The 13,653-nt window shown below is 50.6% G+C and overlaps 1 protein-coding gene across 2 annotated transcripts; it reads right to left on the bottom strand.

Moving 5' to 3' along the window:
* Positions 1 to 1,666: 1,666 nt before the first annotated feature.
* LOC102384327 (ecto-ADP-ribosyltransferase 5-like) lies at positions 1,667 to 9,852 on the bottom strand. 2 transcript variants are annotated; one of them, XM_025194437.1, is made up of 6 exons: positions 9,629 to 9,852; positions 6,184 to 6,305; positions 4,499 to 5,203; positions 2,698 to 2,852; positions 2,567 to 2,599; positions 1,667 to 2,062 (listed from the first exon to the last, which is right to left on the bottom strand). In XM_025194437.1, coding segments are annotated over exons 1-6 (1,020 nt in total). In that variant the 5' UTR covers positions 9,631 to 9,852; the 3' UTR covers positions 1,667 to 2,059. The 2 variants fall into 2 exon arrangements, with proteins under 2 accessions (XP_025050222.1, XP_006038029.2); XM_006037967.2 differs by lacking the exon at positions 2,698 to 2,852.
* Positions 9,853 to 13,653: the final 3,801 nt, after the last annotated feature.

Genomic DNA, 13,653 nt, shown 5'->3' with positions numbered 1-13,653 from the left:
GCCAAGTGCTTGTCCAGTCTCCTCTTGAAGACCCCCAGGGTAAGGGAGAGCACCACCTTCCTTGGAAGCCCACAAATATGATCTTTAATATTTTTTCAAAAGTTTTCCCAAGGATAGAGGTGGCACTAACTGGCCTGTAGTTACCCGGATCCTTTGTCCTCCCCTTCTTGAAAATAGGGACTACATTGGACCTTTTCCAGCCCTCTGGGACCCAACCAGAGCACCATGAGTGCTCAAACAGCCATGCCAGTGTTTCTGCTATGACACCAGCCAATTCCTTCAGCACCCTTGGATGAAGATTATCCGGGCCCATTGATTTGAACACATCCAGCCCTCCAAGTGCCCCTTCACTAAGTCTGCTCTAATAACCATTGGGCCGGTGTCCCTCCTGTGTCTATGGTCCAATTGGCAGATTTGTCTTGGTCTGCGTCTAGGAATGCAGATGCAAAGAACTCATTGAAGAGCTCAGCTTTGTCCCCCCCCTCTGTCACCAATGCCCTAGTTTGTCCTGTAAGTGTCCTTTGCTACCCTGTGCCTTCCCTTTGCTCCCTATATACCTGAAGAAAGACTTTTTGTTGTCCTTAATTTTTGTCCCCAGCCTAAATTCTCATTCTGCTTTGTCCTTCCTAACTAATTCACTGCAAGTGAGAGCCAAAGAGAGAAATTCCTCCTTGATAGCTAGAAGGCGTCCAAAGTGGGTGCTTGAATCACATCCAGTGGCAGGTTATTCCAGACCTTGGGGATCTGGACAGGAAAGAAGTTCTTCCTTATGTCCAGCAACTTCCTTATGTGCCAGGACTGACTGCACGGTATGGCTAAGAGGTTGGATTATGGGTTGTACAGGATGGCTTGGATAAAGATGATCATGCTTCAGGCAGGAAGTTAGACTAGATGAGACCTCTAGAGACCCCTCCCAGCCCCACTTTTCCATCACTGTATGACTCTATGGCTCCACCTCACTTTAGGTTAGAGCCCCTGCAGGTCCACTGCAGACAGCGGGAATGTGGGGGTGGGTGCCTAGACCAGGAGGTGCTATTTGAATATGCAGAGCCATTGCTCCAAGTTTTAATTGGGGTTGAGAGTGAGACTGGTGACCATGGAGGCTATTCCAGTCCCAGCTCACATACACAACAGCTAAGATTTATTAGTTGTAATAAAGACGGCACTGATACAGTCTTGGGTTCAAGGGAAAATGGTGCCAGTGGCCAGGCTTCTCTGTTCCCTTGGGGACTCTTGGTGATTTGGATCCTCTTTTTTGCTAAGCTTTGGAGGAGTCTAATGTCATACAATTTAACCACGATTATAGACTTAACACAGGGTTATTCATATTTGGTTATGGTTTGGAGCTATACCAATCCTTTTCTGTTTCCTTGTATTATGTTAGTGCACTGTATCACTGTCTCTGGCACGTGCTCAGCTGACATCAGTGCTACCTAGGTCAAGCTCAAGTCATGTCATCACATGGCCTATGTTACCTGTGGCTCCAGCTCCACATGACCCACAATGCACGTATGGCCTACACAGCTGGTCATTAGACATCTCTTTTTTGTGGAGAACTTGACACAGATGTGACTGAGAGATCTGCAACAGCAATATTGTGGTTCACCAGACCACAGGCAGTTACATCGCGGTATGAATCAGAAGGCTCAGCAGGATTTCACAGCTTCACAGTCTTTTAATGGGGTTATCAAATTACATATGGGATTATAACAAGTGATTAATTTAGCTTCCGCATGGCCTTGCTTTTGCCTTGTAGGGCAGGTCCCACCTAAAGCATGCAAGCTTCTCATTGTGGTGACATTAAGAGCAGCCCACCATCAAAGCTGGTGCAAGCAGGGATCAGTCACACTCCCCCCACATCCCCGTGGAGCGCTGAGGTGACAGCAGAGGAGGCGCGTGCCTCATGAATGCTCTCAGCAGGACTTGCTTTAAGCGGAAAAAGGGAAGGGTCTGAACACTTAGGAAGCAGCAAACAGCTTGAGAGCAGCAGCGTTGAGCAGGAGAATGGATACTCCAAACAGCGAGGGGCACATCTGGAGGTGGAAGGTGATGCCTTGGCTCACTGTGGACCAGAGAGAAGTGTGTCGGGTAGTTTTTGGAAATCATTTCATACTGACAACTGTCCCTGTCAGTGAGCAAACAAATCCATCCCAGATCCCAAGGGACATGTTTCTGTCTGAAAGGGAACTGAAATCCAGGAGACACCAACTTGGGTTTGATCAGGGTCACTCACTGCTTGGTGCCAGCATTTCACTTGTGTCTGTCCTTCCCCAGGCTGCTTGTCCCTCTGGCCATCCCATTAATAATGTATGTAGGGCTCCCTTTAGCATCCATCCCTGACTAGCATCCATCTCAAATGTCTACAGCGGGTAACTCCTAACTCCACCCTGTACTTTGCTGGGGTAAAGTGGCGAATAACACAAGAATCCCTGGCTCCCTCAACACAACCATCATATAACCCCACTTGTTTTGCTGCGCATGATGGCTTTGCCTGGTCGGGGTGGTCTCAGCCTTGTGTAAGAGGGAAAGCCTTTTTTGTATCAAGACAAAAAAAAGTCATTCCTACCAGTGTTGGTTTCACAGTTCTTTTTCCTCTCATCTGAAAAGGAAGCAGAGGATGTCAATGAATAGTAGTCGCCCAGCCAGGGTTGTCAACATCAGTCTGGTCACTCCATTTAGGGTTACATCTAAACCAACCTCCTGTCCATGGCTGGCATCTTTTTCTCTTGCTCCCAGTGGGCCATTTTGGAAGAACCTGCCTAGAGGGACTTTCTTGTCCCCCTCTAAATTTATCTGTGCCAGGACATGAGCGGCCAGGTCTGGGGGCCAATTGGGGATCATGGTCACTGGATCTGGGTGATAAAAACCAGAGTTAGAAAGGCCAAGCAGAGTCCAGGGACGAGGTGGATCAGGAGCTGGGATCAGAAGGGGTCAGGACCATGTTACTGTAGAGCCCTTAACAGGCCAAGAAGATTTTCATGGTTGATTTAGTGTTCTGCAACTATCACCTCAGGTTGAGGTCCAAGTGCCTCTTCCCCACTGAAGCTCTTGGGACAAGGGGCTCCCATTACTTTGAGGGAGAAGCAGCCACAGAGAGATCCCCAAATGCAGGGTTGGCTCATTATGGGCTGACTGCAGGGAAACAAGACCCACAGGCTGCAAACACCTGGGGCTGGGCTAGGTGCAAAGGACAGGTTGGTGGGGCAGAGCCTGGCCCGAGCAGCAAAAGCACTGCTGTAGCAGCTAGAGTAGTGGCTGAATGCAGTTCATTATAACTTGCAGGAAACAGCTGTGCTGGGCTAGAGTCACTGGACCCAAGAGGGGCTGAGCTTTATGGAGTTCACAAGCCAGCACTTGGAGACAGGGAGGAGGAGAGCCAGTGCTCTGCAGGGGAGAGCACTCAGCCAGGAGGAGCTGCCTAGAGACACTGGCAAACACTGAACACCCTGGAGAAAGGGAGGTGAGAGCCACAGGTGCATGGATGAACATAGAGCTGGTTAATCCTGAGTGGGTCGTGGGGGAAGGTTTGGTGAAGCAGTTGCTTGTTGTGGTTTGTTTGCTCCAGTTTACCCAGGAGGAGCAAATATGGCTAGCGGGGAAGGTCTGGAGGCCACGGAGGATGCCAGTGGGCACATGAGCCTCGGAGCTCTTCCAGGCACCAGGGCACCAGGCACAGGGGTGATGGAGGGGCACAAGGAGTACTGAGCCCTGCCAGGGGCTTGGCTCTAGATAAAGGCAGACTGAGACCGAGAAAGCCAAAGCCTGAGTGAGAAAAGCAACAGGGGTGGCCTGAAGCAAGGAGGGCTGAGGCCAAAAGCCTGGGAAGGGCAGAAACCAGGTTGAGGGATAGTGTCCAGGGCCAGGGGCTCAGAGCACAAGCTGTCAAGACAGGGGCTGGAGCCCATAACCCAAGGCCTGGTGCAGTGGGCTTAGGATAGCAGGCCCAGCTAGAGAGAAGGTGGTGAGTGCCAGTGTAAAGGAGGCCCTGAGAAGGGTGTGAAGGCTTGAGGAGGCCTGACATGGAACTGGGGGCAAGGTGCCCCCACATAAGTGATAACCTGTAACATCTGTGAGGCATGGACATGGCTTTAGGGGCAGATTTAACCCTTAAGACAACTGGTGCCCTAGAGCGTGGATGGGCTGGACAGTTCCCAGCAAATGCCTGCGGAGGAAGATAGGAGTTTGTGGGGCCTGGGAGACACCCACTAACAGATAACAAGGCAAGGTCTTTCTCGGAGACCCTGGGGCAGCTTCCCCTTTCATAACCAAATAACCCCAATGAAGGCATGGCAGGAAAGAGCAAAGGGTGGGTACTGAAGGAACCTGAGTGGGGCAGGAACAGCATGGCCATCAGGAGGCATCAAGCCCACCTCTGGGTTGGATCCTGTCACAGGGCCCCTTGGCAGCAGGAGTGTCAGGTTGTCTCTGCCCATCCTCGTGACAGGCCCCATGTCATAGTCCCCATTGACCCCCTGCACACGCTCAGCCCAGTACTCACTCCCCAGACAGGCGCAGTTAAAATGGCTGCAGGTCTGGTTGGTGCTTCGGAGGACAAGGCTGTTGGACCCATTATGTCCTGGGAACACCTGGAATTTCTCATGGATGGGGATTAGTACTTCTTCTTGCTCCTTAGAATAGGAGTATTGCATGATATCAACTCCAAAGCAAGTGTGGATGGTGAGCAAGCATCCAGTGACGTTCCTAAAATGCTCAGCTACGTCTTTGTTAAAAGATGAAGAGCCAAAATATCCAAACCTCATGATTTCAAATTGTTTCTTCTCATATCTAACGCCACTGATTCCCCTGTACACTGGTGTTTTGTACGTCACATTGCAGCTCTTTCTTAGGAGCTGTAAAGCTCTTGTCAGGTAGTAATGAAAAGCTTTGAAATGGAAATTGCTGTTGTAGGTAGCTAGAGAGGTAGCAGACTCCCGTACTGCCTTATTCAGATCTCCACTAAATGCACTACTAGTATAGACTATAATTGCTCTTCCATATTCATCCTTAAAGTCCCTTGGGAGATTCTTGTCAAGAGATTTCTTCTTGCTGTTCCATATTTCTTTTGATTTGTTCCACTCCTCTCTCAAGTTTCTGTTCTTCTTCATCTCTTCCTCCATCAATCTGGGGGCATCTTTTTCCATTTTTTCAGTACAGCCAATGTACTGGTCATCAAAAGCACCAGGCATCAGGCTCATCTCTGAAGCTGGGGGAATGAAGCCAAGACAGATTCATGATGAAGTGTTTTGCTCTAGCACTCTGTGGGCCCCACCAGGGTTACTGCTTCACACCCAGGGCCCGCACGTGGGAAAAGACAGCTCCTGCCTTGAAGGGAAAGCATAGGCTAAATATGCAGGACAAGAAAAGGGTGAGTGAGAGGGCAGGAACCCACTGTTACTGGCCTGACCCTGTCTGACCTCAGCACTTGCCCAACTTTGGGAGGTCTCATAAGGCATTGCCATTAGGCGAACAGTGTGATGTCAGAGGCAAGGCTGTGTGATGCAATTCTGTTCAGTTGCCAGGTCACTTAGGGTCTAAACCAGGGAGGGCAATTATTTGGGCCTGAGGGCATTTAGGAAGTTTTGGTGAGATGTTGCGGACAGGGTCAGCACCTGCGCCACTCCCCCACACACAACCCCAGCCCAGCCGGGCCGGCAGCTCTATGCTCTGCAATAACTCACCATAACTCCCTAAGTGGCTTTGCTCCACGCTGGGCTGGGTGGCTCGGATGGACTCATGGGAACCACCAAGTGACATCTGGGAGTGCAATGGATGGGCAGGTGAAGCCAAGATACCAGGGCCATGCTAGTGCGGGGCCAGAGCCTGGAGCAGAGCCAGAATCTGCTCCACACACACCCCTACAATGGATGCCAGTTCCATGGGCAGGGGCAGGTGGGACTGCCCAGGGTCATGGATCTGCCCTGGGCCCTGGTCCCATGCTGTCACTGCCCAGTGATCCTGGGATCTCTATGGAAATCAGATGGGATCCCTGTGCGCAGGGCACCCTCAACTGGGAAGACAGAATCAGGTCATGGCTGTGTAGGGAGCTGTCTGGGAGTGGGATGGGAGGCTAGGGCAGGGGCCAGGATCTGGGGCAGTGTCAGTGCAAGGCCAGGGCCCAGGGCAGGGAGGAATCTGTGCAGTAACAGCAGAGAGTAAACAGAGAATTAAATGGAACAACTTCACCTTGTAGGCTTTGGGCCACACTTGGTGTCAGAAAACACAGGCAGAGGAGGATCCCTTGAGTCCACACCATTTCCACTGCTAATGAGGGGCGGGAAGGGAATCCAACAGGAGCAGTAACGGACCTGGGTGGAAGCAAACACAAATCCCCTTGTTGTTGCTTCCCTTGGCTCCACTTTGTCAGCCCCAGGAACCAGGATTTCCTCTGCAAAAACTTCTCATTGCTTCATTTGCGTCTGGGTCATGACTTGTATCTCACGACTTCAGGAACGCCAGCAAGTTGCTGGCACACACCAGCTCTTCTGCCCTTTCCCAGCCAAACACTCCCTGCTTCTTCCACCACTGCCCCGCTCCCTAGGCAGGTTTCTTACTCCCTAGTCATGCACCTGTTATAACGGCTGACTCTTATTGCTGAGTTGACCCCATCGAGTCACCTTTTCATAGTAGCCAGTTGGGACCCAAGGTTTCCTAGCTTGACTGATGCAGAGAATCATAAAGCCATAGAGGAGCTGGGCTAGAAGGGACCTCCAGGGCTCATCCAGTCCAACCCCTGCCTGAGACAGGATGAGCCGTGTCCAAACCAGCCCAGACAATCCAGAACTTGTGAATCTTCATAAAACTACCATCAGCCCTGCCAATGTGGACCCAGCTCCAGCACCAGGGCCAGCGGCAGTGGGTGAGTGACAGGAAGCCGCAGCGGTCGATGTGGCCTTTGCTTGCCCTTCGCTGATGTGCTCAGTGGGGGTAGATGACAGAACAAGGAGCAATGGGCTCAAGTAAGGGAAATTTAGGTTAGATACAAGGAAAAACCTCACGAGAAGGGTGGTTTTTTTTCATAGATATTTCATAGACATCAGGGCTGGAAGGGACCTCGGAAGATCATCGAGTCCAGCCCCCCACCCGAAGGGCAGGAAGTCAGCTGGGGTCATAGGATCCCAGCAAGATAAGCATCCAGTTTCATCTTGAAGGTGTTCAATGAAGGCGCTTGAACCACCTCCGGTGGCAGGCTGTTCCAGACCTTGGGGGCTCGGACAGTAAAGAAGTTCTTCCTTATGTCCAGCCTGAGCTGGACTAGATGTGCCCTCCTGAGGTCCCTTCCCACCCTCATTTTTTTAAATTATATGATTCTATGACACAGTTCAGACAAGCCCCCACTGATTTCAACTACTTCTGCCCTCTTCAGAGCAAGAACGTTACACAGTTGTGAGGCAGGGGCATGTGCGTGCTGTATCCAGGCCTCCCGCTGCACCCCCAAAACCGCTCCTTGTTTGACCCTCCTTTGATTTGGATTCCTGGATCTGTGACTGCCCTGAGCCCAAATCCTGGCCCCAAAACACTGAGATGCCAAAGCACTCCAGGGCTCAGGGCTCACGTGGAAACCAGGCATTAGAGCAGCCTCCTTAGGAAGCTCTTTATTTCCTTCTTTCTTTTCTAGTAACAATCGACATAATCATGAAATCCATTGTTCCAAGGAGGACTCTGGGTTGTGCTCACTCAGGCACAGCCTGGTCCTCTTTTAACAAGCGCTTCTCCCTCCTGCCCCCAAAGCAAAGAAAACAAACGAGAGTCATGCACATTGCAGAAAAACATACAAATACCATGCAGAAAACCAAGGTGGATTTGTTGCCCTGTGGGGTCAGGCCAATGCTCAGGATCTCAATATCGCGCTGTTGGACAGGAGGGCATGGTACACAATTGTACATGCACACATATCACCAATTCAAGCACATACACACCCTAATGATAGTGACATGGAATCATGCACAATACACACATACATACATATATACACATGTTAAACATTGACGCAGGTGACTGTGTGTGTGTGTTGGTGTCTGTGATACCTATGCCTAGGGTGACTGGTAGCTAAAGAGCAAGCGGCAGAGATTAGGGGAAAAGGCAGTGGGGATGAGGCAATAGCAGTGGCAGAGATCAGGGACCAAGGAAGTGGGACTGAGGCAATAGCAGTGGCAGAGATCGGGGACCAAGGCAGTGGGGACGAGGCAATAGCAAAGAAACGGGTTTGCAAGCAGAGAGGAGCTCAGGACAGCTGGAGCCACAGGAGCATGGGGCAGGTGCTGGAGGTGGCCGCGGGCCAGAGGCAGGAGAGGGAGAATGAGACATAAATTAAAGGGGTGAGGAGCAGAGATTAGAGCAGGGCCAGAACCATAGTAAAGCAAAACCCAACTCAGTGGTCCAAATAACAGTTTTATTAAGTGAACACTGTACTGTACAGCTTGGTTCCCACACACACTCACACAAGCACTCTCATGCATACTCACACAACGGCAGCAGGAGAAAGAGACTCAGTGGAAGGGTTGTGGTCCAGGTAAAGAAGAGAAACAGAGTCCAAGTTCTTGGTTGAAGAGAGGATGGGGGTGATAGCTACCTATCCAGGCTGGGAAGGGGCCAGTCGGGGTCTTTCTCCAGCAGGTGTTGTCCAGAGGGGGGTTGCCAGCAGGGCCTCTGGGTTGATAGGCAGTGTGACGTGGAGCAGGTCTGGTCCAGGTGAAGATCAGCTTTCACCACCCCTTCTTATGGGGCAGACTACCTATGATCTCCTATGGGGCGGGCATGTCCAGGCTAGGTCAGCCCTGTTCCAGAGGGCTCCAGATGTTCATACTAAGCATGTGCAGCCTTGGCACAACGGTGGGCTGCCTCATCTTTCATTTCTTGAATGCTGAAGGTGGTTCCAATGGCTGGGTCGTTGGTCCAGGTATTGGTTTTGATGGTGGGGTGATTTAGTAGGGGGTCCTGCTATCATTGTGTTTCACCCATCCATTCACTCTTTTGTTTCAGGCATTCAAGGAAAACCAATTTACATGGGAGGGGTAGGTATGAGTAATAATTGCGACATATTGTATAGGGCAGGGGCCACAAGGTGGAAGATTGACATACAAAATAGAAACTTGACATTGCATACAATAGACTACAATACAAACTGTAAGCATCAAAGCAAACAGAACAGCACACTATTTACAATATAAAAAGGAGCTTATTACAATAATACCATACACGAACTTAGCTTAGCTTACCTAGTACTACTTGTAATCACTTATAAGGCATAGAGAGGGCAGAAAGTCAGAAATGGTTGGGGAAGGGGAGGGAGTGTATTTTTAAATAAAAACAAGAATAACTGGGGGTTTTGCTACAGATTTAGCAAAACTGGCCCGAGCTCTGCTTGTGAAATAATCATACTTGTATGATTATTTCACGACTTTATAACGATTTATTTCACGATTATAACGACTTTAATGCATATGTAGCCAATGCACTCAGTAGCACACACAGCACTCATTAATGCAGGTGCTAAAGCTGAGGTTTCTTTGCCACACTTGCTTCAGTGACCCCATTTTGGTACAGCTTTTTGGTGTTCAAGCATGCTCTCTCTTCCCTAACCCCTTGCCCTGGCCTGCGAGCGGAGGCAACCTGTTTGGGGAATACATACATTTTCCAGTGGTCAGGAGCAGGTTGGCTTCACTTTCTGGTCTCCGCTGTCTGAATAACTCCTTGAAGATACTGCGATGTTGCTTTCTTTTCTGAGCAAGAACAAACAAGCTTCCAACGTTGTCAGCATCTATAAGCCCACCCCTTCCTCCTTTGTCTTCTTGTTCTTTCCATTTTGATTCATTTTCCTTTTTCTCTGCTACAGTTTATTTTTCTCACAAAGTTTTTTTCTGCCTTTTCCTGCAAGCACCAAAGTTCATCGTCTAAGAAACTCCAAGCAATTTATTAACCCTGAGTGGAGACTGTCTCCTGGATAAGGAGTCAGGGCAGGGTGTCCTGTCCTGGGCTGTGACTGCTTTGGTCCAGATGACTGTCCTGTGCAGCCCTGAAGCTGGGTGTGCCAGTGCCAGGACCATTGCACCAGGGTGCAGAGTGGGGGCATGGGGCAGAGACACCCGACTTGGCTAGAGCTCAGCACAGTTCCTTATCGAGTCTCTAGGGATGGTGATGACTGGAGAGGGTGAGTGCATGCCCACTTTCAGGGGAAGAGACGAGAGGAAGGCTGGAATGGGAGGGCAGATTTCCCAGCTGGAGAGGGACCAGATCCTGGGCCTGCTGGGAGGGAAACCCCTCCGGGGGTTGAGGGTCCATGCTCCGCTCCCAGACGCTGTACGAGGGCATGTCCTGCCCATTCCCCTCTCCCCACCCCAGCAGGTTTCTCCCTCAAGCTGTGGGGATGCCAACTCTGACCTTGCAGCTCGCTGCAGTCCTTCCCTTCATTGCAGAGCAGCCCCTGGCAGTGCACGTGGGGCCAAGAGGCACCCGCAGGACAGCTCCTCACCTGATGCTTCTACTTGGCCCCTCCGGCTGTATCTACCCAGCGGGTCTGTCCTGCTCCCAGGTCAGGCTGGGAACTGGACCTGGCTCTTTTCCTGCTGCTGGATGTTCACTGTGTGCAGCACCACACGCCTGTAATGACCCAGCTTTCTACTCCATCTGGGACATTGCCTTGCTAAGAAGGTGTTGAGCTGGGAAACAATGTGATACTGGTGGAGGAAGGGGCTGTTGTGGGTGATAGATGTTCTTGGACCAGGAGACAAGCTTTGGCATAGGAGGAATCTGCTTCAGACAGGTCTACCCCTTCCCCATGGTGAGGTGCAGTTTGGGGGCCTCAGGCTGCAACTATGGACCCAGGGCCCTGGCCTGCCTGGCACCTGGCTGCTGCTCCCGCAGGATGTCTGAGTCTGCCTAAAGGCTGCACCACTGACCCAGTCTCCACGGACTCCCTGAGAGCTGAGTGGTTAGGTCCTTTTGCCTAACCTTCCACTTCCCCCATATAAGATGAGGGAGAGGACCACTAAGTGTTCAAGTTTCTCCTGAAGAGCCCCATAGCTCTTAGCCTCTCATTATAAGCTCTGTTTTCCTGCCCTCTGATCATGTGCATGGCTCTCCTCTGCAGCCTCTCAAGCTTCTCCACGTGCTTTTTGAATTGTGGGGCCCAAAACTGGACGCAGTACTCCAGCTGCGGCCTCACCAAGGCCAAGTACAATGGGAGAATGATGTCCTGGGATTTGCTTGAGAAGCATCTCTGGATGCAAGCCAACGTTTTGCTCGCTTTACTAGCCGCGGCATTGCACTGAAAGCTCATGTTCATCTTGTGGTCAGCCATGACCCCCAAGTCCCTTTCATCCATAGTGCTAACCAGCGTAGCACTGCCGAGCCTATAAGCATGCTGCTGGTTTTCCTCCCAAGGTGGAGAACCTTGCATTTATCGGTGTTGAACACAACCAGGTTCTCATCTGCCCATTTCCTGAGCCTGTCAAGGTCTGCCTGGATCACCCTCCTGTGCTCAGGTCTGGATGCTTTACCCCAGAGTTTGGTGTTGTTGGCAAACTTGGCCAGTCCGCTTGTGACACCGATGTCCACATCATCGATGAAGATGTTAAATAGTACAGCCCCCCCAGGACAGAGCCTTGAGGGACCCCACTGGTGACCGCGCACCGACACGATTGGCTCCCATCGACCACCACCGATGAGTCCAACCGATTGGTCCAACCGCAGAGCCAATTCCCCAGCCAGAGGATCATGGTGAGGTCAAGGCTGCAGTTAGCCAGTTTAGCCAAAAGGTGATCATGGGATACCAGATCGAAGGCTTTTTTAAAGTCAAGATATACAACATCGATCTCTTCCCCCTTGTCCAGGTGATAGGTCACCTGGTCCTAAAAGGAAATGAGATTGGTCAAGCAAGACCTACCCGCAACAAACCCGTGCGGGGTATCCCTCAGGATGTTGCCTTCAGCTAGCGTTAAGGATGGCCTCTCTGATAATCTTTTCCAAGACCTTCTCCGGGATAGAGGTCGGGCTGATGGGCCTATAGTTTGCCAGATCCACTTTCCTCCCTTTCTTGAAGATAGGCACCACATTGGCCTTCTTCCAGTCTTTGGGCACTTCACCAGAGTGCCAGGAGCTCTTGAAGATCCATGCCAGGGGCTCAGCTTCTTTACTTCTTGACCTCTTTGTTTCCTGACACAGCTGGCTCATGATCTTTGCTCTTCCCTTGACCCCTGGCTCCTTATTCACCTCATCCCTGGACTTTCCTGGCCCTTTCTAACTCTGGCTTTTACCCTTCCCAGTGGCCATGGCCCCTGATTGGCCCAGAGGCCTGGCCCCCATGTCCTCACATGGATTAATTTAGAGGAGGCAAGAAAAGTCCCTTTAGGCAGGTTCTTCCAAAACGGCCTAGTGGGAGCATTGGAGAAAGAGGTCAATCATGGACAGGAGACTGGCCTAGAAGGAACCCTAAATGGAGTGAGCAGACTGATGTTGAAAACCCTGGCTGGGCTGACTGCTATTCATTGACATCCTCTGCTTCCACTGCAGATGAGAAGAAAAAACAGCTGTACATACAACCCTGGCAGGAACGGGTTTTGTTTTTTTGGTACGAAAGCTGCTATGAATGACACCACAATCATAAGCTTGCTTGCTTTAGATGGGACCTACCCTCCACGGCAAAACAAGGCCATACGGAAACGAGAGAAATCGTTTGTTGTAATCCCAGGTGCAATTTGATAGTACTTTAAATGACTTGGAAACAGTGAAAGCCTCCTGAGCCTTCTCGTTCATACCGCGATGTAACCAACAGCCTGTGGTTAAGTGAATCTGTAACCACGATTTTGCAGTTACAGTTCTCTCGGTCACATTTGTGTCACATGTTGTCAAACGATGTGATGTCTAATGATCAGCTCTGATGGCCATATGTGGATTGAAGGCCATGTTCAGCTTTGGGCCATGGGTAAAATAGCCCATGTCATGTCATGACATGACCTGAACTTGACCTATATAGCACTGATGTCAGCTGAGCAGGAGCCGTAGGCAGTGATAAGATGTGCTGACATCATACAAGCAAATGGAAAAGGATTGGTGTAGTTCCAGATATGAAAAACCTGGTCTGAAGTCTGTAATCGTGGTTAAACGGTGTGATATTGGACTTCTCCAAAGATCAGCAAAAAAGGTGGATCCAATTCAGCAAGAGTCCCCAAGGGAACAGAGAAGTCTGGACACTGGTCCTGTTTTCCCTTCAATCCAATGCTATGTAAGTGCTGTCTTTATTAAGAGAAACAAGTCTTTACTGTTATGTGCCCCAATAAAGCTTGTGAGCTGGGACTGGAATAGTCTCCATGGTCACCAATCTCACTCTGAACCCCAGTTCAATCTGGAGCAACAGCTCTGCACATGAAATGGCACATCCTGGCCTAGGAGACCTGCCCCCACATTCCCGCTGTCCGCACTGGAGCTGCAGGGGTCTACCCTATAGTGAGGTGAAGCCACGGACTCAGACAGTCATGGAGAAGTGGGGCTGGAAGGGATCCCCAGAGGTCACATCTAGTCCAACCTCCACCCTGAAGCATGATCATCCCTATCCAAGCCATCCTGTATACTCCATAATCTAACCTCATAGCCAAACCGCACAGTCAATCCTGAAGCAACACAAGACATCACACCTGAACCAGCCATGGGCAAAGCAGG

This window comes from Alligator sinensis, unplaced genomic scaffold, assembly GCF_000455745.1.
Source record: "Alligator sinensis unplaced genomic scaffold, ASM45574v1 scaffold854_2, whole genome shotgun sequence".
Classification (NCBI taxonomy): domain Eukaryota; kingdom Metazoa; phylum Chordata; order Crocodylia; family Alligatoridae; genus Alligator; species Alligator sinensis.
This window is presented reverse-complemented; position numbering and strand designations above follow the sequence as displayed.